The 24,547-nt window shown below is 42.5% G+C and overlaps 1 protein-coding gene across 1 annotated transcript in view; it reads right to left on the reverse strand.

Annotated features, from left to right (window-relative positions):
• ngfrb (nerve growth factor receptor b) overlaps positions 1-2,309 on the reverse strand; it is a 35,581-nt gene extending 33,272 nt beyond the window's left edge. Inside the window, exon 1 of the mRNA XM_085466248.1 lies at positions 1,987-2,309. Within this exon, the coding sequence (XP_085322374.1) occupies positions 1,987-2,040 (54 nt within the window). The 5' untranslated portion in view covers positions 2,041-2,309. The remainder of the gene's footprint in view (positions 1-1,986) is intronic.
• Between the last annotated feature and the right edge of the window lie 22,238 nt (positions 2,310-24,547).

A 24,547-nucleotide genomic window follows, 5' to 3' on the forward strand; every position in this document is an offset into this window, starting at 1 on the left:
CAAAGCCCTTGCTCTCTTCCTCACCGCAGCTCACGCTCTACCTCACGCTCTACCTCACGCTCTACCTCACGCTCACCTTTCCCATCTGCACACGCTCATCACTCTACAGTAGCTGCTTCCCCTGAGCTGCCCGCTTCGTGTACTCCACACACACCCAACCAAACATTCACATTCGTGCAAACACATTTACAAACCTTACATGTGAACAAACCTGTTCCAAAAGTCAAACTGACACCTTTGAAATGACTCCAAGTTCCAGCATTTTGACAACTGCGTCTTTTTTTGTTGTTGTACTTTTATTTTACCCTATTCTAGCTCCAGGTGAGGGTGTGCAGCACCAAGACGCCTCAAAGATGAATAACTGAGGTTAAAGTGCATCAGTAATGTCTGCTGGGCTGTGCAAACAGAAGAATTAGAGGGCAATGCGATGTTCAGCATACGGCTTGAGCAATAGAAAAAAGAAAAAGGATGCAGAGCACTGAGCAAGTTGCAGCTCGACTTGCACGTTTCCTGCTTTTTAGATGGAAATTTGTGGGCTGCATGCTTCAACTTTTGTCAGCCAATTTCCCTGAAGCAAAATCAAGAAGTAAGAAGAACACACGCGCGCACGCACACAAATGAATGCACAGAAGCATCTGGACACACCACTTTCAATGCTCCAACCAATCTTACTAATGCAACAGTCAATTTTAAGTTGGAGGCACTTAACCTCTGGACCTCTGCTGTCAGCGCTTGTTAAGCCATTAGAGTTCCACTAAACCAGCCTTCCAATAAACTGGGCTTAATTTTAATCCAGACGTGGACCCTAAACTGCTGTTGGCCCACTGGGTGCCAGTTACACGACAACCCCGTGCCTTCGCAAACAAAGCTGAATCATCACTTCATGGAGCGAGAGGCAAAGGGAGAGAAACAGACAAGAAGCGAGCCAAGTGAGCATGTAAGGGGGAAAGGAGGAGAGGAAAAGTGAGGGGGCTGGGAGTCGGTAGGAGGGTGGTTCAGACTCTATCAATATTACATGTGCTGAGCCAGCAGAGGATGTATACCCATCAGTGGGAGCAGCTGTCACGTATCAGTGATGCAGCCGGCTCCAAAAACCAAGACATTGACGAGCTCACAGCACAGGCTGACCGTGTCCATGTAACAGACAGTTTGGCATAGTTTTCATGAATCCTCATAAGGTGGTGGATTTTCCTTCCCTCTCCCACATGGTCATGTTTCCCCCCTGTCTCCCTCCCTCTATGTTTACTTCCATCTCCTGCATCTGCTTGTTTTTGCCTCTGTGTAGCTTCATCTTCCAGGCCTTCGCAGTGGTGAGAATCTGTGCATCGCCTAGAAATCGCCCTACAGATCATGCTTAATGTTTAACTTCCTGTATGCCCATTATCACAAGTTTGCCTCACAAACTCAGTAAATCGAGGAATTCACCAAAGTTAAACCAAACCCGGGCTTTACTGGTGATCTCCTCCACAGAGCCCACTGTTACATTGTTATTGTCCTCCTGTCTGTGGAGCCACATGTAACTGAGAAGGGTGGAACTACAGATCCACAACTGAGGCTATAGAGTATCAACCTGAATGGCTCCTGCATACATCCATTCTTGCTTCACAATGTCAAGCCAGGGCTGCGGGTGGGACAGGTGCAGAGACACGAAGGTGGGCACCACAAATACCAGTATCATCTAACACGACTGGGACTTTAAATCACAGAGAGAAAAGTAAAGATTTTCAGGAAAGTTTTCTCTCAAAAGGTGAAGGGCGTGACAGGCTGGACGGGAAGAAAAAATATTAATAAAAAGAAAATAAAACACGTGAAAGAGACAAAACTTCCCCCACACACTCGCACCAGCTTTTAACCACCTTCTAATGGGACCATGTTGATGCGCAACTGGCATGCTTTTTGCGCACGATGTGACAGGGAAAAATGTAACCAGGTGAAGTTGACGGCAAATATTTAACACCCACGATGATTATGTCAGAGAGTACTCACCGCTCCAAGCAACACTGCTACGATCACGCAATACATTCTGTGTCTTGTTTGCATCTTTCCAGGGAGGTCAGCCGTCGGATGCAGGGCAGAGTGATGCAGTCTTTAGTCTGCACTGAACTCAGTTGTCATTATTGTGTGTCTTTGCAAATCTTTTGGATTTTGCTGTTAGAGTAGGAGGAAATAAATAAGAAACTGTCCGAGTAAGTGAGCTGTGTCAGGTGTGAAACCCGCAGCGGGAAGTCACTAAGTCCGTGAGCCCTAGTTGCAGATGCGATCCACTCGCTGAGATTGACCCATCGGACTCACGCCTGCGTGCGCTTCTTTCCTCCTACAGCGTTTCATCTGGCAGAAGCGCTCAGCGGCTTCAGGGAAGGGCCCGTCTCCCTCTCCACGCCCACAATGTGCGCGCGCGCGCACTCACACACACACACACACACACACACACGAAATAGCTCTTTCTTTCTCTTTTTTAAATGGTTAAATTACGTGGTAGTTGCTGTTGAGTCGAACAAACCAAGTGTTTAAAAAAACCAGACTGCCTCCCGTCTAAATGAGCCTCCTTTGAAAAACTTCTGAAAGGAAGACATCCGTCAGACTGAAAACAGAAGTCCCTTCAGTCACACGGATGTACACCTACGGATGTCTGCAGTAACATCCACGCTGATGATGCACAACCAAAAACAACCAACCAACAAACATACAAATAAAAAGTTAACTTTAATGAGAGTCGTCTGTCCCAGAGGTGTCGAACGGGCGGGGGGGGGGGGGCAAATGAGCCCAGCAAAAAGTCCAATCCGGCCCAGTGCACAGCCTTGGATCAAGAGAAGGTGGGCATAAGTTTTTGGACTTTTTAACTCGTGTTTTACAGCTGCCGATATATATATATATATATATATATATATATATATATATATATATATTACAACAGAGTAATACATCAGCAATTAACAGAAACCTTTTTTCACTACTGTAGAAATTTCTGTTGTTTTTTTGTTTTGTTTTGTTTATTTATTTTTTATTTTTGTTTACAGTCCGTGCACGGTGTATTTTTTAAATGAGGCATTGTCTGTAAACTAACAAGAACTTTCTGTTTTCTAATTACAGGACAGTCTAGGCAATGAGCTACCAGAACCGTTTCTGCAATGTAACACATTTGTTTCTTACAATTTATGCCAAAAGAGTCACAATGGCACATTACGGGTCCAGCCCAATTATGATCAACGTGGGCTGAATGTGGCGCACGATGCACAGTGAGTCTGACTCTATCACATCACATGAAAATCACTTCTTTTTTTTTTATGTGACCTATTTAAAACTCATATTAAATTATTTATCATCTGGAGAAAAGTGGAATGAGAGGATTGCTCTTCTCAGAAACACTGCTGCCTTTATGCGTAAGAGGTGATGTACTGCTGGAGACACCTGAGGCAAAAAAAAAAAAAAAATGATGGATTCAAATCGTGACAATACTTGTTTAAAGCGCTGTAGCAGCAGAACAGGCTTCAGTAATGGCAGAGATGTTTATGAGTTCTGTAAGTAGATGTTTGTGCAATATCCTCACTTACTTCAAATCCCCGAAGCAAAATAAATTGTATTGTAGCTTTCTTTTTTAATCGGGTTCACTTGACTCAACATTTGACAAGTTAAAAGGCATTGAAGTATACTTGTGACTCATCCAGTATGGTTCCCAGAATTGTAATAAAGCTCATTAGGGAGCATAATTGAGATTATTCATTTAAGAGTAAGTAGTTTAGCTCTCACACTCCTTTTGGCGAAACTCTTTTTTAAAATTTTGTAATGCAAACAGCTCATTAATAAATAATAAAAGTTGAAGTACTGGTCTCACTAATCTCCCAGTGTAGGTATTGATCACGGTAAAGGCCATATTCATCAACATGAACTCTTTGACTTCACAGTTGGAAAATATTATGTAATGATGTTGCAATGTGTGCAGATCTGTTCTTGTACTGACTTTAATATCCATGTTAAAAGTTATTATGAAAATATAAAAGTCTAATCCGCCAATCACATGGCAGCAGCCCAAAGCATCTAAGCACGAAGACATGGTCAGACACGACCTGCTAAAGTTAAAGCTGAGCACCAGAATGAGGAAGAAAGGGGATTTAAGTGACTTTGGTTGTTGGTGCCAGTCAGAGCGGCCTGAATATTTCTGTTGATTTACTGAGATTTTCCCACAAAACGATCTCTAAGTTTTACAGAGGGTGGTCTGAAAAAGAAAAAATATCTAGCAAGCAACGGTTCTCCAGGTGAAAATGCCTTTTTGATGCCAGAAGTCAGAGAATAACGGCCAGACTGCATTGAGGTCATAAAACGGCAAAAACAACTCAAACAACTACTCGTTACAACCAAGGTATGCAGACAAGCATCTCTGAATGCACAATACATTGAAGTAGATGGACTACAACAGCAGAAGACCACACTGGGTGTCTCTCCTATCAGCTGCGTCAGCATTCAGTCGGTAGGCATGGATCCATCCTGTCCCGAACAGTTCAGGCTGCTCGTGGTGATTTAAGTGTCTGGGGATTTTTTCTTGGCACTCTTTGGACCCCTTTAGCACCAGCTGAGTGTTGTTTGATCAGCACAGCCGACCTAAATATTGTTGCTGATCATGTCCATCACTTAATGACCACAGTGTATGGATCATCTAATGGCTCCTTCCAGCAGGTCACCAGATCTCAGTCCAATAGAGCACCTCTGGGATGTACCGGAATGAGAGTCACAGCTGACAAATCTGCAGCAACTGATGCTGACATGTTAGTATGGACAAAAATCTCGGAGGAATATTTCCAGCACCTTGTTGAATCTATGCCATGATGAACATAAAAGGCAAACCAGAAAGTACGCCTGAGAAACTTAAACTCCTAGTTTTGAATATGTTTAAGAAATGGGAGTGATGGTTTCATCTTACATATCAATTGAAAGTGACTGTGATTTATATAGAACAGGAGGGCAGTGGGGACATGAGGGGCTGGGGTGGGGTGGGGGGGGGGTGGGGGGGGGGGAGGAAGCTGGTTTGCTCTGAGAGATAAATAATGCATGAATCAAAGACAGGGAGAAAAGAGGGTGAGAGAAACAGTGAAACACACAAAGAGAAAGAAAGAAAATCCATGATGAAGGCCAAAGTAGCTAGATCAAATTTACAGCATGCTCTCTGTAGTTTGTGAATACAATCAGAACTTGTTCCACCCAAAAAAATCAAACACAGAAATAGTTTCTTTGTGCTAACATGAAGACCACTTATATCAGCTGCACTCAGAGGAAGAATGCCTCAACCACCCACTTTAATAGGAGATTAAACCTTCTGTTGGCTATTTAAAGGGGGCTTAACCCACCGGTACCACATTTAATAAGGGGATTTATGAGTGATATAAATTATTAAACAGAAAAGGAACAAAAATATTGAAAGACATGTTAAAAAAAGATGTTGTAAAATGCTTGATGATTTCAAAGACAGTCAACGTGGAAAAAAGATGAAAAAATAGAAGCTGTGCTGAGTTCATTTATGATCATTTTAATTGTGTTGCTGTTACATTTTTGATTATTCTTTATATCGCCTGTTTTGTTCCGAAAGGTTCACTTGCATTGTGGGTCCGTGTTTGTTTTCTATGCAGTTTTTCATTGATTTCTTTACTTCTCAGCTTAGTTTTACACGTGTTCAGTTAGTTCACAGTTCCCTCCTTACCTCCTCCTTTCTTTGCTTTAGTTTCTTTCTTTTTTTTCATCTCATTTTTTGGGTGTTCTGGTTCTTTTTCTGGTTTTGGACCACCAGCTGCCAGTTCTTGTACATTTGGGCCTTGTTTTGCATCCAACGAGTAATCATCCATGTTTTTTTAATACTTCTTGCCCAGTACACGTCTTTTTCATTTTTGCAGAAATGTACATCATAATGAGTTAGAGGGAACTGTAACCAGTCAAGTTAAAATTTGGTTGTCTGTGTTATTTTTGGTGTAAAAAAATAGAGGATTATGAAATGTGCTTGTGTGGAAAAAAAAAAGAAAAAGAAAAGAAAATGCTTTCAGTTTGTGACATGAACAGAGACAAAGATCTAGATTCAGATACACAACGATGCACAGTTTTTCTGCAGGGCCAGGAACAGAATGCTCTTTTTGGAACCTGAGACGGGACAGCAAATGTCTCCTGGACCACCCGTCCAGGACACCCGTGCGTCTTCCTCCAGCTCCCAAACACACGCTAACTAACTACACATTCGCTGTTTTTCTCCACCAGCACCACCTGAGAAGAGGAGAGCACCTGTCATTCCTACATTAGCAGCAGCACAGAAGTACAAACATCCTGGAGATGAGCTCCACAGTCTGGTTGCAAGCTTTCCTTCTAATGTACTGTAATAGCTGGAGAGGCATCATATGACGAGCCAAGCAAGCCCTCGAATTACTCTGAGAGCACTCACACCAATATGGGAGTGATATCAAGTTGTGTTTTGTGAGGAGACCTTCAGAGCACTGCAGTACTTCCCTGTTACATCATGCTTTTCAGTCTAAATCAACAAAACACCATCATCATGTGAAGCATGAATTGAGCCTGTGCAGATACTCTTAATTTCATTGTGTGCCTTCTGTGGGGATCAAATGATTAAACTTGTGTTAAAGTGGATCTTTTTAGGGAGCCCAGATGGCAACAAACCCAGCTTCTTCCCACGAGACTCCCTCATCTGCACAGTATTGATCTGATCTGGGTACTCTGCTCTGTCTTGATTGTACACCCTCAATCAAGCCCCTGTTCACTAGCTGCCACATCTCATAGAAAAAAAGTCAATAAACATCTCCACACCACACTCCTCGTGTAAAAAATAACCAAAACACGCATGATTTTTTTCTTTTTAACATTTCCAGCCTGCTTACTTCCTTCATTAGACATTCATCTGAAAACTATTATGACTAAATATGTCTTATCACGAGGTTTACCCACATTGCTACAACATCCACAGTGAATGAAGTTCATTCATTGTGAATTTTTGAACCAAAACAAGTATTCAAGCAGGAATTCCACCTTGTCAGTGACACATTAAAGGTATACATACATCTATGTCAAAATTTTGTCCATACGTGTGCTCTGATGGCCACAGTTCAGTCTGGCACAATGTCTGTGCATTTACATTTTTGTAAAACGTGTTTGCTCATCCCCATTAATAAGAGCATTATTCGCTTCCCTGCTGATGCACTGAAGAGAGCAGGCGATGTGGGGACTTTTGGGGGGTTGAATTGGCCTTTGTATTGATCGGGTTTGCACAGAGCTGAGCCTCGGGCTGATGACTGTCAGTGCAGTCCATTATGCATTCAGATATGAATTGAATGATGTTCTCATAGACGCAAAAGTAAACCTGCTCTCTACAGACATCAAAGTTTAAAAAACAAAACAAAACAAAAAACCTGCTTTCAGAGCCTTTTTGGATAAGGATCACAAAGTATTTCACAACAACAGTCAGAAGTAATAAACATAAAATTAAAACATAGTAATATCTACTGGTTAAAAGCAATCCATAAGAATAAGTCTTGAGCTGCCGTACATACTATAAGCAAAGGTATTAGACAACAGGGGCAGTTACAGTGTCACGTTATTCCTGAAAGTGATGCAACAGCACAAGTACGACTTGAATTTAACCTGAAACATAAAAACAGCCTTTTTATGCAGCCGGTAAAGGGTTCTGAAACCACATGCATGTTCTGCATTCCCGTACCAGACCTCACACTATTCATAGCTCTGTATGTCGGCTGTTCCTCCTTTTCTGGCTCGTCACGAGTGGCTTACACAGATGGCAAACACCAAAAATAGAGGTGGTTTTAGGTTAAATCAGATTATGGCTGGATTATAACAACGCTAGTTAAAGTTTAGAGTTGGTATTTCTGCATGATTGAAGAACAGACGTGCTATAAATTATAATCACATACCTTCAGTTCAGATTAGAGACTAACTGCCTTTTTATTTTAACTTTTAAGGGAAGCCATCCTGAACTCGTCTGTGAGCTTGTAAAGCAAAGACTAAAATCAGCAAGCAAGAGCTCTCTGAGCTCTTTGACTGTGTGAATGTTGCTTTGTGAGAGTGTTCCTACTTCAAGAGGTTTTCAGGTTTCTGGTTGCGACTAACATTATTGGTAAATTCAAATTTCAATTGCTAAGATTTAAATGCTTATGAACAGCCATCCAGTACAGTTTAACACTCATAAAAAGATTATTATTAACTACAAAACAGTGTTTGTTAGAGCAGAGCTGGAAGGCATTACACTAGAGTACAAAATAACGTAACGCTGTAAAAACGAATCACTTGTGTGTATAGAACTTTTATGTTATTAGTAACTGAGTTATGAATTATGAATGCCTTGTGTATTTATGCTCTCCTTATGTCTAGGACCACTACCTGAGCCTGATATGATGGCATCTGGAGCCAGATTAAGCCAGGTTCAGCCCTGGCGTCTCATCGTGGTTGTGTTAGATGGGTTGTCTGAGATGGAATCGGCCTGTCCAAAGTAGCTCACCCACCCATAAGTCCTGTGACCTCCTCCTCCACCACTTCCTTCAATGCAACACAGTTTTTCTAAGCTCCACTTTGGCCCAAATTTCCATCAGCTTAAGAATCTCCAGAGCCTGCAATTATCGCCACAAATGTTCTGAGAGGTTGAGAATGGAATGAGGCAGCAGTCTGCAGTTATGTCCAGTGTGGGCATAACTACACTAACCAATTTTGATTGCTCCACAAAGCAAACTGCAGCCATGAAGCGCGGTGGGCTTGTGGTGTCTGACATAAAGACTGTGACAAACTGATGTGGGTTAATGTGCTGCTCGTACGATTCATAGATTCTTGGGGCCACTCTAGATGTACGGGTCAACTAAATTTGGACTTGTTGAGGTAAAGAGCAGCATCAAAATATGTTGTTTCCAAGGGGGTTCACCTCAAGGTGACAGGTTCAGATACAGGACTGCATACTGATATACAGATTTAACTGTGGAAAGTGTGGCATGAGGACACATTCATTGCTGAGATGAAGAATAAGTTACATGGATTTGTATCTTGCTATGCTTTTATACATGTTTTATTTATCTGTTTATCAGTTTTTAACTTTTTCAGGTGCTTTAGGTGATATTTCCAGAAATACAACTTACTGTTGGTTAACTGTGAATCAGTTGCTGTTAAAAATTTGGATATTATTTAATTGTTTGATATAAATACTAAAATGAGTAAACAGCTTCAAAATGAACCACAGGGTGAAATACAGTGGGATGCAAAAGTTTGGGCAACCTTGTTAATAGTCATTATTTTCCTGTATAAATTGTTGGTTGTTACAATAAAAAAATGTCAGTTAAATATATCATATAGGAGACACATACAGTTATATTTGAGAAGTGAAATGAAGTTTATTGGATTTACAGAAAGTGTGCAATAATTGTTTAAACAAAATCAGGCAGCTGCATAAATTTGGGCACCACAAAAAAAGAAATGAAATCAATATTTAGTAGATCCGCCTTTTGCAGAAATTACAGCCTCTAAATGCTTCCTGTAGGTTCCAATGAGAGTCTGGATTGTGGTTGACGGTATTTTGGACCATTCCTCTTTACAAAACATCTCTAGTTCATTCAGGTTTGATGGCGTCCGAGCATGGACAGCTCTCTTTAACTCACACCACAGATTTTCAATAATATTCAGGTCTGGGGACTGAGATGGCCGTTCCAGAACGTTGTACTTGTTCCTCTGCATGAATGCCTTAGTGGATTTTGAGCAGTGTTTCAGGTCGTTGTCTTGTTGAAAGATCCAGCCCCGGTGCAGCTTCAGCTTTGTCACTGATTCCTGGACATTGGTCTCCAGAATCTGCTGATACTGAGTAGAATCCATGTGTCCCTCAACTTTGACAAGATTCCCAGTCCCTGCACTGGCCACACAGCCCCACAGCATGATGGAACCACCACCATATTTTACTGTAGGTAGCAGGTGTTTTTCTTGGAATGCTGTGTTCTTTTTCCTCCATGTATAACGCCCCTTGTTATGCTCAAATAGCTCAATTTTAGTTTCATCAGTCCACAGCACCTTATTCCAGAATGAAGCTGGCTTGTCCAAATGTGCTTTAGCAAACCTCAAGCGACTCTGTTTGTGCTGTGGGCAGAGAAAAGGCTTCCTCTGCATCACTCTCACGTACAGCATCTCCTTGTGTAAAGTGTGCTGAATGCTTGAACGATGCACAGTGACTCCATCTGCTGCAAGATGATGTTGTAGGTCTTTGGTGCTGGTCTGTGGGTTGACTCTGACTGTTCTCACCATTCGTTGCTTCTGTCTATCTGAGATTTTTCTTGGTCTGCCACTTCGAGCCTTAACTTGACTGAGCCTGTGGTCTTCAATTTTCTCAATATGATCCTAACTGTGGAAACAGACAGCTTAAATCTCTGAGACAACTTTCTGTGTCCTTCCCCTAAACCATGATGGTGAACAATCTTTGTCTTCAGGTCATTTGAGAGTTGTTTTGAGACCCCCATGTTGCTACTCTTCAGAGAAAATTAAAAGAGGAGGGAAACTTACAACTAACCCCCTTAAATACTCTTTCTTATTATTGGATTCACCTGTGTATGTAGGTCAGGGGTCACTGACCTTACCAAGCCAATTTGAGTTCCAATAATTAGTTCTAAAGGTTTTGGAATCAATAAAATGACAACAGTGCCCAAATTTATGCAGCTGCCTGATTTTGTTTAAACAATTATTGCACACTTTCTGTAAATCCAATAAACTTCATTTCACTTCTCAAATATCACTGTTTGTCTCCTATATGATATATTTAACTGACATCTTTTATTGTAACAACCAACGATTTATACAGGAAAATAATGACTATTAAAAAGGTTGACCAAACCTTTGATCCCACTGTAAAAGGGCAAAGAGTTGGATCCAGAATTGTTTTGCTAATCAAATCCTTGAAGTCAAATGAGTTCTTGAAGTGAAATGTTCAAGGAGAAAAACGTGGGATTCAATATAATATTCATATAATATATAACAATTGCAAATAGGGCTCAGGAAGTCTTTGGATTTGATGTTTACAGAACCCTGACTTATTTACATAACATTCATTAATTCATAAAAAAAAGGAGGATCTGATTAATATTTTCAATCACTGTAAGTGTGTGAAGCTTGCTGAAATGCCCTGAACGTTTAAAAAGTGGAATGAAAAGTTTAGCTCCAACATCAGCAAGGAGGTCTTGAATAAGGAGTCCTTTGTCTGCCACGTCTTGGTCTCCTGGCTCCAGCCAGGGAAGCACTCCACTGATGCTTGTCATCTCCTTATCAGAGATGCAGACAGTATACAGAGGTGAGATGAATTCCAACCCACTGGGAGAAACACCCATCAGCCCTTTCAGAGTCATCCTGATCTTGCAATTGGAGAATGTTTGTGACTTTAAGGTCAGAGAAGAGGATGTCTCCTGTGCGATCGCCAGGCAGTCTAGCATGACAGTCACATTCTGGCAGCATCTCTGGAATTTGAGGGGCATAGTGGCCTTGACCTTTTCCCTGCCGATCCAGATAGGAAGGAAGGACAGCATGATGAATGAATAGATAATTGGTCCAGGTGATGGCAATTTAGCATTGCTCACAATAAACATGTCAGCAGCTCCATGAACACCCCTCAAAGAGTCCATCAGAAACTCATCTATTAATGGCGTGGCGTGAGGGTTCTAGGCAGGCTTCCTCACCAGTTTTCTTTGTTTAGTCTAGCCCACTGTCAATAAGCAGATGGACTCCTAAAACCTCCCGAAGACACTGTCAGATGGAAATTTAGTGTAGAATCCTGTTAGGTCATCAGATGACCAATATCTGCGGAAGAGGACAGGAGATGGCAGGGCTTCTTCTTCCAACCTGGCTTCCAGGTCTTGGATGTAGTCCACAGCCTCATCCAGGGCACCTGTAGAGATAAAAAGACTAAAGAAAATAAGGTGATCGTCTTGACATATTTATTACTGCTTATCTACACATCCCATAACAATAATGATATGCAAAACATCTCTAACAACATCACTGCAGATTCCGGTTTCTGTTTTCCACAGCTAGAAAACCACAACAGTCTAACTCTATTACAATACCATGTGCTGATGAACCTGTTGATACACTGAACAAAAATATAAACGCAACACTTTTGTTTTTGCTCCCATTCCCCATGGGATGGACGTAGAGACCTAAAATTCATTCCAGATACACAATATAACCATCCCTCCCAAACAGTGGTCACAAATCAGTCCAAATGTGTGGTAGTGGGCACATCTGCTATATTGAGATAATCCATCCCACCTCACAGGTGTGCCACATCAGGATGCTGATCTGACATCATGAGTAGTGCACAGGTGTACCTCAGACTGCCCACAACAAAAGGCCACCCTGGAATGTGCAGTTTTTTGCGCTATTGGGGGTCTGGGGACCCAGAACCGGTCAGTATCTGGTGTGACCACCATTTGCCTCATGCAGTGCAACACATCGTCGCATGGAGTCTATCAGATTGTCAATTGTGGCCTGTGGAATGTTGGTCCACTCCACTTCAATGGCTGTGCGAGGTTGTTGGATATTCGTGGGAACTGGTACACGCTGTGGTATACGCCGGTCAAGCACATCCCGAACATGCTCAATGGGTGACATGTCCGGTGAGTATGCTGGCCATGCAAGAACTGGGACATTCTCAGCTGCCATCTGCCCTGAACAATGTGAACCATGATTCATCCGTGAAGCGCACACCTCTCCAACATGCCAGACGCCATCGAATGTGAGCATTTGCCCACACAAGTCTGTTATGGCGACGAGCTGGAGTCAGGTCAAGACCCCGATGAGGACGACGGGCATGCAGTTGAGCGTCCCTCAGACGGTTTCTGACAGTTTGTGCAGAAATTGTTTGGTTGTGCAAACCAATTGTTCCAGCAGCTGTCTGGGTGGCTGGTCTCAGACGATCTTGGAGGTGAACCTGCTGGATGTGGAGGTCCTGGGCTGGTGTGGTTACACGAGGTCTGCGGTTGTGAGGCCGGTTGGATGTGCTGCCATATTCTCTGAAACGCCTGTGGAGACGGCTTATGGTTGAGAAATGAACATTCAATGCACGGGCGACAGATCTGGTTGACATTCCTGCTGTCAGCATGCCAATTGCACGCTCCCTCATTGCTTGTGGCATCTGTGGCATTTTGCTGTGAGACAAAACTGCACATTCCAGGGTGGCCTTTTGTTGTGGGCAGTCTGAGGTACACCTGTGCACTACTCATGATGTCAGATCAGCATCCTGATGTGGCACACCTGTGAGGTGGGATGGATTATCTCAATATAGCAGATGTGCCCACTACCACACATTTGGACTGATTTGTGACCACTGTTTGGGAGGGATGGTTATATTGTGTATCTGGAATGAATTTTAGGTCTCTACGTCCATCCCATGGGGAATGGGAGCAAAAACAAAAGTGTTGCGTTTATATTTTTGTTCAGTGTATATTTACAGTACTTGTCAAGTTGACCTCACTAAAACATATGTATCTAGTGACTGAACTCTGTGACTGAAAAACAAAAGACAAGCACATTGCTACATTGCTAGAGGATCATCATTTAGCCTGGAGAAATAGTTTGCTGCTTTATAAGAAAGCCCTCCGCAAAGCCAGAACATCTTACTATTCATCACTGATTGAAGAAAATAAGAACAACCCCAGGTTTCTCTTCAGCACTGTAGCCAGGCTGACAAAAAGTCAGAGCTCTTTTGAGCCAACCATCCCTTTAACGTTAACTAGTAATGACTTCATGAACTTCTTCACAAATAAAATTTTTATCATTAGAGAAAAAATTACCAATAATCATCCCACAGATGTAATATTATCTACAGCTACTCTTAGTACCATTGATATTAAGTTAGACTCTTTTTCTCCAATTGATCTTTCTGAGTTAACTTCAATAATTACTTCCTCCAAACCCTCAACGTGTCTTTTAGACCCCATTCCTACAAAACTGCTCAAAGAAGTCCTGCCATTAATTAATTCTTCGATCTTAAATATGATCAACCTATCTCTAATAATCGGCTATGTACCACAGGCCTTCAAGCTGGCTGTAGTTAAACCTTTACTCAAAAAGCCATCTCTAGACCCAGCAGTCTTAGCTAATTATAGGCCAATCTCCAACCTTCCTTTCATATCAAAAATCCTTGAAAGAGTAGTTGTCAAACAGCTAACAGATCATCTGCAGAGGAATGGTTTATTTGAAGAGTTTCAGTCAGGTTTCAGAGCTCAGCACAGCACAGAAACAGCTTTAGTGAAGGTTACAAATGATCTTCTTATGGCCTCTGACAGTGGACTCATCTCTGTGCTTGTCCTGCTAGACCTCAGTGCAGCGTTCGATACTGTTGATCATAATATCCTATTAGAGCGATTAGAACATGCTGTAGGTATTACAAGTACTGCACTGCAGTGGTTTGTATCATATCTATCCAATAGACTCCAATTCGTGCATGTAAATGGAGAGTCCTCTTCACACACTGAGGTTAATTATGGAGTTCCACAGGGTTCAGTGCTAGGACCAATTCTGTTTACATTATACATGCTTCCCTTAGGCAGTATCATTAGAAGACATAGCATACATTTTCACTGCTATGCAGATGACACCCAGCTCTATCTGTCCATGAAGCCAGATAACACACACCAATTAGTTAAACTGCAGGAATGTCTTAAAGACATAAAGACCTGGATGGCCGCTAACTTTCTGCTTCTTAATTCAGATAAAACTGAGGTTATTGTACTCGGCCCTGAAAATCTTAGAAATATGGTATCTAATCAGATTCTTACTCTGGATGGCATTACCTTGGCCTCCAGTAACGCGGTGAGGAACCTTGGAGTCATTTTTGACCAGGACATGTCCTTCAATGCACATATTAAACAAATATGTAAGACTGCTTTCTTCCATTTGCGCAACATCTCTAAAATTAGAAATATCCTGTCTCAGAGTGACGCTGAAAAACTAGTTCATGCATTTATTACTTCCAGGCTGGACTACTGTAATTCATTATTATCAGGATGTCCAAAAAACTCACTGAAAAGCCTTCAGCTAATCCAAAATGCTGCAGCAAGAGTCCTGACAGGGACTAGAAAGAGAGAGCATATTTCTCCTGTTTTGGCTTCCCTTCATTGGCTTCCTGTTAAATCCAGAATTGAATTCAAAATCCTGCTCCTCACATACAAGGTCTTAAATAATCAGGCCCCATCTTATCTTAATGACCTTGTAGTACCATATCACCCTATTAGAGCGCTCCGCTCTCGCTCTGCAGGCCTACTTGTTGTTCCTAGAGTATTTAAAAGTAGAATGGGAGGGAGAGCCTTCAGTTTTCAGGCCCCTCTTCTGTGGAACCAGCTTCCAGTTTGGATTCGGGAGACAGACACTATCTCTACTTTTAAGATTAGGCTTAAAACTTTCCTTTTTTCTAAAGCATATAGTTAGGGCTGGACCAGGTGACCCTGAATCCTCCCTTTGTTATGCTGCAATAGATGTAGGCTGCCGGGGGATTCCCATGATGCATTGAGTTTTTCCTTTCCAGTCACCTTTCTCACTCACTATGTATTAATAGACCTCTCTGCATTGAATCATATCTGTTATTAACCTCTGTCTCTCTTCCACAGCATGTCTTTATCCTGTCTTCCTTCTCTCACCCCAACCGGTCGCAGCAGATGGCCGCCCCTCCCTGAGCCTGGTTCTGCCGGAGGTTTCTTCCTGTTAAAAGGGAGTTTTTCCTTCCCACTGTCGCCAAAGTGCTTGCTCATAGGGGGTCATATGATTGTTGGGTTTTTCTCTGTATCTATGAAGCGCCTTGAGGCGACTTTTGTTGTGATTTGGCGCTATATAAATAAAATTGAATTGAATTGAATTGAATAATTTCTGTGACCAGGTTATGTAACAGAGATCATACTTTCAATGTATAACTTACACAAAGAACAACAATAATTCATATCAAGCGTAAACCCATCCAATGTCTTTTTAACTGGGTATATACCCATTTCGTAGTTTGTTTGTTTTTTTTGTTTTTTTTTTTTGTCTCGCCTGTCCCATTTGGTTCTTTAGCCATCAGAATTGTTGTCTGAAGACCAACAAGGATACCCAATGGATTTACTTTGCCAAATGGATCATCGTGGCATTGCCGTATTGGTCCATTTGGTCGATCTTTGTTTTTATTATTTATTATATTTTATTTTCAGATGTTACAGACGGGACAGACATGAGTGAGAGATAGGAAAGGGAGAAAGAAAGAGGAAGGAAAGGAAAAACAGAAGGGGAGAGGGACAGTGAGAAAGGGGGGGAGAAAAAAATAAAAATCTCCTGGATCACCTGTTGAGAGAAGAATAGAAAACAAGCAAAAAAAGGCAAAAAAACAAAACAAAACAAAGCAACATACTAAACACAACACCATCGCATTAATCTAGCTAAGTGTAAACAGCAGTAAATACTAAATATTCAATGTTGTTGTGCAGCACGCAGGACAGATGTGCTTCGAAGTAGCAGCCAAGAAAGGTGTAATTTGGGTCTACGAGCAGTGAACACCCATGTGCATACCTGTGTGGATCAGCGCGCTTGTATTCCAAAGGTTTCTCCATGTAACGATCTGCTAGAGAGTGTGGGGGGGGGGGCCACAGCCCCGTCCTCCAGGGTGTGAAGCAGGTATGGAGGAGATCAAAACTCCAGACATCCAGAGGCCCCCAGAACACAAGAAACCATGGAAGACCAACAGAGGGGCAGCCGCGCCACTGTTCCAGTAAGAGCTGAGGAGAGTCCCAGATGAGGGTTCACTCAGCAGCCGCGGAGCAGAAGCCAGGGGGAGTTGCAGTGACGCGCCCGTGAGCTCCGCCGGCCGCCAGCTGTGCCTGAGTGACCGAGCCCCAGGCCGAGAGGCCGGGGGCACCCCACCCCCGAAGGGGCCCGAGCGAGCCCCAGGCTCCAGGCCCCGATAAGCGGCCGCCAAGGAGTGAGCCGGTGTGTACCTGGACGCCCACCCCCAGACACAAGGAACCACCAACGCACCGACACCTGAGGGTGTCCGCCACCGGCAGGGGAAGTGGTGGTAGGTGGAGATAGGCCTCCAAACCTTGGAGGGCCTGAGGTGTCCCCAGAGAGGTGGCGTCTGATACCCAACCTGACATATAGACACAGACATACAGGCACACACAGACACAAACATCCATTCCCCCCCTCATGCTCTCATATGCACTCACTCCACACTCAACCAACATGGAGACAGACATAAAGAGACGCTGTACACACGATCACACTCCCCAAGCGTACTCTACAAACCGGGTCTAGGTACCCTTGCCCCTGGAGGGGGGAACTTCACCCAGACCCAGGTGGTGTTACCCTTTTCCCTGCGGTGGGGAGAGGCAGACCACCCCGACTCCGTAGCAGCAGGGAGGCCCCACACTCCAGACCGCAGTCGGACGGCCAACTCCACCTACCCCTCCCGCTCCAGCAGGCCGCAGAGAATGGGGGTGGGAGAAGACTCCAAACCTCCCTCCACCCGCTCATTGTAGTGTTGATGCATGTGTGTTCTAAGGTGCAATTAAAACCCAGGAGGGCATGGAGCTACCTGCCAAGGAGCAGCAGGTAAGCGCATGGTCCCTCCTGCTAGCCCTCAATGTCTAAGTGTATTTAAAATTGAGAGGTGGGCAACGACGCCAGGGGTGAGGTGTACACCCTGATGGTAATTTGGACTCTATGATTGTGCCCACCCCCAAGATCCTATATGTATGTGTAATGAGAGTGTGAATAATGTGAATGTCTAAGTTGTGGGATAAAATTGAGGCAGAGGCAGCCAGAAGGAGACAGAGGGGGGCTAGCCTCCTCTGCACCCTGGTGACATACCCCTACTCCAAGGCCCTGCATGTGTGGGTGGTTGTGGTGGAGCGGTAAGAGAGAGGCAGCTGGAGATGGGGAGGGAAGGAAGGGAGGGGCAGGTAACCCCTCCCTGGGGCCAGCTCCCCCGCTGACCCCAGTAGGCACTCCCACACTCCGCGACCCGCCAGGGAAAGGGGGCCCAGGCCCATCCAGACCGGGGCCCAGTGCAGCAGCGCCTCCCGGCCCCACAGAGCCCGGGACAGTCCACCCAACCCCACCACAGAGAAAACTGCACCCACCCCACCATCCACTCATCTTCCAGACTACATAAGACAGTAAACGCCCAGGCTGAGATCTTCCTCCACCTCTCCTGTATCTCCCCCTCCTGCAGAGAGAGTTCCTGAAGAGAGGAAAGCTCCTGCAAGATGTGACCATCCCCCCCACCAGTTGAAGAGCCCCCCAGGCGGTTCGACGCACCGGCGGCACCCTGCTCCAGGGCCGGGCCCCCATGCACCCACCCGCCCACAACCCCGGCAACACACCAACCAGGATCCAAGCCCCCGAGGCCCGGCCCGGGCCCCAGCCCAGAGACGGAGCGCCCCCAGAACCTCACGCCCATCCCGGACCCACCCAGGGCCAGCCAGGCTACCAGGTCAGTAACCCACGTCCGTCAGCACAGACCCTCCCCTAGCCCCGCTGCACGCAGCCGCGAGGAAACAGTCACCTGAGAGCCAACAGAGCCCCCAACCGGACATGACCGCTACCCCGGGTTGAGCCCCCCAAGGAAGATGCCTCCGGGGAACCCCCCGACGCCCTAAGCCTGTCCCTACCCCCACACCAATCACAACAGTGAAGGTGGGACCAAATTATGACCCCCCACCCCCACTAGGTGATGGAGCTGATAAAAGGAGTCCAGAGCAATTGATCTGATGTGGTGGCAGAGGCTGTATCAAGACTAATATAATCTAATAGATAATTTCTATATTGGTTAGAATTAAGATTACTTTTATTTTTCCAGTTCATGAGGACTGTTTTCTTGGCTATGCATAGGGCAGTGAAAATCATATGGGCTATATTCTTTTCTGAAGTGACATTATCTAAGCTGCCCAGTAAACACACTAAGGGGGAGGTTGGAATGTTACATTTCAGACACTTTGATAAGTCTTCACATATCTCGCGCCAAAACTTTTGCACTGGTGGACAGAACCAAAGAGCGTGGATGTAATTGTCTGGTGTATTGCCTTGACAGTGTGAGCAGTTGTTGGAAGATGTAAAGCCCATCTTGAACATCCGATGACCTGTATAGTGCACTCTATGTAGTATTTTGTATTGTATTAATTGCAGACTGGGATTTTTAATTAATTTAAAGGTTTTTAAGCAAATCTGAGACCAGAAGTTTTGGTCTAAGCTGACTGATAAATCTGCTTCCCACTTTGCAATAGGAAGGGATATTGATTCATCTAATTTAGAAAGTGTTCTGTATATTTTAGATAATAATTTGGGGGATTTAAGAGTAAGAAAATGTGCCGCACTTAGTGGTGTTTGTAATTCAACTTGACTGAGGTTAAATTTCTTTTTTACTATGGATTTAATTTGTTGATATTCTAAAAATCTTGTCTTGTTGATCCCATATTGTGCAACTAGTCTGTCAAATGGAATAAATTCTGTTCCCTCTAATATATGTTCTAAGTATTTAATTCCTTTACAACTCCATTCTGGGAAATTAATCATATTATTGTTTTGTAATATGTCAGGGTTATTCCAGATAGGTGTACGTTTGCATGGGATTGATGAAGACTCCGTTATTTTTAGAAACTCCCACCATGCTGTCAGAGAAAAGCTGATGTTGATACTTTTAAAGCATTCATGTCTTTTGACGTTTGAGCTAATAAATGGTAGGTCTGAAATCTCTAGATCCTTGCATAGTGCCTGTTCAACATCTAGCCAGGGCTCAACTAAGAAGGTATGTTTTAACCATTCTGAGATGAACTGAAGCCTGTTGGCTAAGAAGTATTGGTGAAAATTAGGCAGGTCTAATCCTCCTCTATCCTTGGTTCTTTGTAGCGTTTTTAAGCTGATACGCGGGGATTTATCTTTCCAAAGGAATTTGGAAATATATGAATCCAGAGATCTGAACCAATCTTGTGATGGTTTGTTAGGGATCATCAAAAATAAGTAATTTATTTTTGGCAAGATCATCATTTTTATAGTGGCGACCCTTCCCATGAGTGATATGGGTAAAGATTTCCATCTAGTCAGATCGCCTTCTACTTTCTTTAGAAGTGGGATGTGGTTTAGTTTAGTTAAGTCTGAAAGCTTAGGAGAGACATTAATACCTAAATATTTAATATTTCCGGATTGCAGTGGGGCAGAGGAAGAGTTATGGAAGGAGCAGTTAATGGGGAGAACTGTAGATTTTGGCCAGTTAATTGAATAATCTGAAACTCTTGAAAACCAGTTTATTAAAGTAATTACCTCAGAGAGGTTGGTTTGTGTGTTTTGCAGAAAAAGCAACACATCGTCCGCATAGAGACTGATTTTATGTTCTATGTTCTTACATTTTATGCCCTTAATTGTTGTAGCCTGTCTAAATGCTGCTGCTAGAGGTTCGATAAAAATTGCAAAAAGTGAAGGGGAGAGTGGGCATCCCTGTCTGGTGCCCCTCAGGAGATAGAAGCTGGAGGATGTCTGGTCATTTGTTCTGATACGAGCTGTTGGGGAATTGTATAATATTCTTATCCAGTTTATGAAAGAGTTTCCAAAACCAAATTTGTGTAAAGTTGCGAACAGAAATTTCCAGTTAACTCTGTCAAATGCTTTTTCTGCATCTAGAGATAATATTATGGTTTCGATGTTTTTATCGTATGAGTAGTCTATTAAATTAAGTAATCTACGAGTGTTTGTTGAGGAGTGCCGACCTTTTATGAAACCAGTTTGGTCAGGATGAATTAAGAGGGGGGGTCATTTTCTCTAATCTCTTTGAGAGAGCTTTGCAGATTATTTTAAGGTCTACATTTAAAAGAGAAATTGGACGATAGCTTGAGGGAAATAAAGGGTCTTTGCCTGGTTTTAGCAGGAGACTAATGTTGGCAGAATTCATATTTGGTGGTAGTCTGCCATTTTCCTCGATTTCCTGCAACATGCCGTGGAATACTGGTGCCAAAATTATCCAGAATTCTTTGTAGAATTCTGCAGGGAAGCCGTCTGGACCTGGAGCCTTATTATTGGGCATACTTATCAGGGCTTCCTGGAGTTCACTTGGCGTCAGTGGCGAATCCAGTTCCATTGCTTGACTATCTAGTAATTTTGGAAGAGTTACGTTGTCAAGAAACAGATCAATTTCATTTTTAGATGGGTTTATTTGTGGTGAGTATAAAGTTTCATAGAAATCCCTAAAAATGTTGTTTATTCTTCCAGGATCATATATTATGTTCCCCGATAAATCTTTAGCAGCACATATAGTTGTTTTTTCTTTATTTATTTTTAGCTGGTTAGCTAGAAATCGACCTGATTTGTTACTGTGTTCAAAATTCTGCAAGCGAAGTCTTTGTATAAGGAATTGTGTTTTTTTATTAATAATTTCATTTAATTCTAGTTTTGTTTTGCATATTTTGTTCAATGTTTCCTGATCTTGGTGGGACGCGTAGGCTTCTTCTAGTGATTTGATGTTTTTTTTCTAATTCCTGAATATTTTTGTTTTCTTCTTTCTTTTTGTGTGATGAGAAAGAAATTATTTTACCTCTCATCACAGCTTTCCCTGCTTCCCATAGAACAGAAGCAGATATTCCGGGAGTGTCATTAAAGTCTAAATATGAAGTCCATTCCTTTTTAAAATATTTAATAAAGTCTTCATCTTTAAGTAGTGATATATTAAATCTCCAGTTTTTTCTTGGCGTAGTGTTATTCTTGTGCATTAGTGTTAAAGATACAGGAGCATGATCGCTGACAGCTATAGGATGAATCTCAGTGTCTGAAATGTCACACAGCAGTGAGCTGCTGACCAAAAAATAATCCAGACGAGAGTAAGAGTGATGAACATGCGAGAAAAAAGTATATTCCTTACTGGTGGGGTGAAGAGAGCGCCATGCATCGCAAAGACCAAAGTCGCTCATATACTGTTTGATTATATTTGTGGACTGCCAATTGCGCTGAGTTCCTGTTGTGTTGAGCCTATCCATGTCTTCATTTAGTCCAAGGTTGAGGTCACCGCCAAGAATGAGTGTGCAATCAAGGTGTTCAGAGAGTGCACTAAAAAATCCGTGGAAGAATGAGGGTTCATCAACATTTGGACCGTATATACTTACAATACATAGTTTTTTGTTCAATATTGATAGTTTAATAATTAGAAATCTACCCTCTGGATCTATAACTGTATCGAGTACTGTAAAATTAACATTTTTATGTATTAAAATTGCTACTCCCCGTTGTCTAGAATTATAACAGGCTGCAAACACGTTAGGAAACTCAGGTGTTTTAAGTTCGTTTAAACCTGTGACAGGTCTGTGAGTTTCTTGTAATAAAACAACATCTGCCTGTAGTTTTTTAAGCTGGTTAAATATCTTTAACCTCTTTCCTCTGGAGCCAGCTCCATTTACATTCCATGTGACAAACCTCAGCATGCCCATAATTGTGTGTGTATGTCTAATGAAGTATGCTGGGTGTTTCGTTTAGACAGGTGGAGAGAATGTGGAAACATCCCTTGTTTGTAAATAGAAAGAGAAAAAGAAGTGTGGTGAGAGGCTCCATAAGTCTGACTATGTGTGTGAATATTCACTAATATGAACAAGCGTGGCTTGCTTATGTGTCCTGCAAGTCTGTGCGTGCTGTGAGGCTGTTGTGAATGTGCTGCCGTTGAGCTGATGTGTTTGCGTGATCGTGGTGTGAAAATATGGAGAAATAGAGGGTGTTGTTTGTAGGTGAGTGGGGAAGTAGGTGATCACAGCAGTGAAAGACAAGAGAAAGAAAGAAACCACATGAACTGTGAGCAACAACAACAAAAAAGAAACAAAACGGAAACATTCCAATTAAAGCAATGACGGAGGGTGGCGGTGTTATATCTGCTATGACATCATATTGATATTACTAGGTTAAACCCATGTTAAAAGAGAGAGTGTGAATGAATAAGAAAAGAGTGTAGCGGGTTCTTATCTGGAGTGCAGTCAATACAACCACGGTGTGGTGCCGGGGTCGCGGTAGAGCTGTCCGTCCACGTAGAGCCGGTCCACGGCGATGACAGCACGGGAGCCTTTCTGGATGAAGCTACGTCGAACTGGGAACAGGACCTTGCGTCGTTCCAGGATCTCTTTGGGGAACTGGTCGTTCACGCTGAAGTCCGTTCCTTTCAGCTCTCTGCCGCGACTCTTCACCTGTTCCTTCTGTTTGAATTGACCGAATTTGGCCACAATAGGCCGTGGTCTCCCGGTCCGCGACCGCACGCCCCCCAAGCGATGTACTCTATCGAAGTTGATGTTCTTTACGGTGTCCTCCGGCATTTCGTAGTATTTTAAAAGAAACCTTCATAACATTATTGGTTAAGCAGAATTTTCCTCTATGTAGCCAAAATGTATCACTAATTAGAATGTTGGCTATTGTGCCTCAAAAAACTTACAGCACACGTCTTGACAGAGCCTCAAACACCACTGCATATACTTTGATTATAACAGGTATGTTAATCTTGGATAAACCTGGATAAACTTAAAGATTTCCCTCGGCGCCAAAGAAATGTTTAAGTAGCACAATATCAATTTCAACTCGATTTTAATAATAAAGTGACTTGTTCTTATAAAGTATATTTCCATTATTATATACATTAATAACTTTTTGGAGAGAAGTTAGGTTTGCATGCAAGCTTCCAAGCCAAAAGAGCTTGTTTATGAGAACTAGATAACTTTAAAGGTTTTTTTTTTAATCTTGTAACTACATTCAGGTAAAAATAAATCAATCAATTAAAAATTACAAAAAGATTGTTTGAAAAGGTATTCCAAATCGTGCCTTTGTCATTGAATAAGTTGGTAAACCACTTCACCTCAAAGGAATTATTTAAAATTAAAAATTTCAAATGATCGATTCAAATATTGATAGTATCGATATCAATGCTGGTATCAGTATCAGATCGATACAAACGCATCTGGATCAATTTTTTTGCTTCTGTCGTCAAAGTCCAGTATGAATCCCACTGAACTGTGTTTAATACATATTTATTATCATTTTTTAAATGAAAAAATGTACCTCAAACAAGCACTATGAAAAAAACTTTGTTGTCTGTCACATCAACTCTTTATAGCCTATAGCACACTAAAACAGCAGAAGCTGACCCAAAGTCCTTTAAAGACAGGCACATTTCCAAAAACACAGTAACGAAAGCTGAAAGGTATTTCTTTTACTGGTAAGGTATTTTTAATGTGGATAGTAAAATCACAACACTGTCATTTTATGGTCATTAAAATGTGTTCAGAATTTGGTAAATGTAGGATGACTTAGCTCGTACATTTCATGACACACTGCTCTTCCACATAAGCTTCTACATAAGCTCCCCTAAAAGATACTTAAAAGTATTAGTATCAGTATTGGTATTGGCAATACAGCCCTTAATTTATTTGGTATCCGATCGACACCAAAATCTGCTGTATGACACAGAACTAGTTGCTATATGACAGGAAGTCCCGTTGCCAAATTTCAGCGACCCCTGGTGTGAGAGTGTGGAAATAACAGGATGGTGGCCGCTGTA

This window comes from Copadichromis virginalis, linkage group LG8, assembly GCF_057382275.1.
Source record: "Copadichromis virginalis isolate Kocher_CV1m ecotype Utaka linkage group LG8, C_Virginalis_male_GT1.1, whole genome shotgun sequence".
NCBI lineage: Eukaryota > Metazoa > Chordata > Actinopteri > Cichliformes > Cichlidae > Copadichromis > Copadichromis virginalis.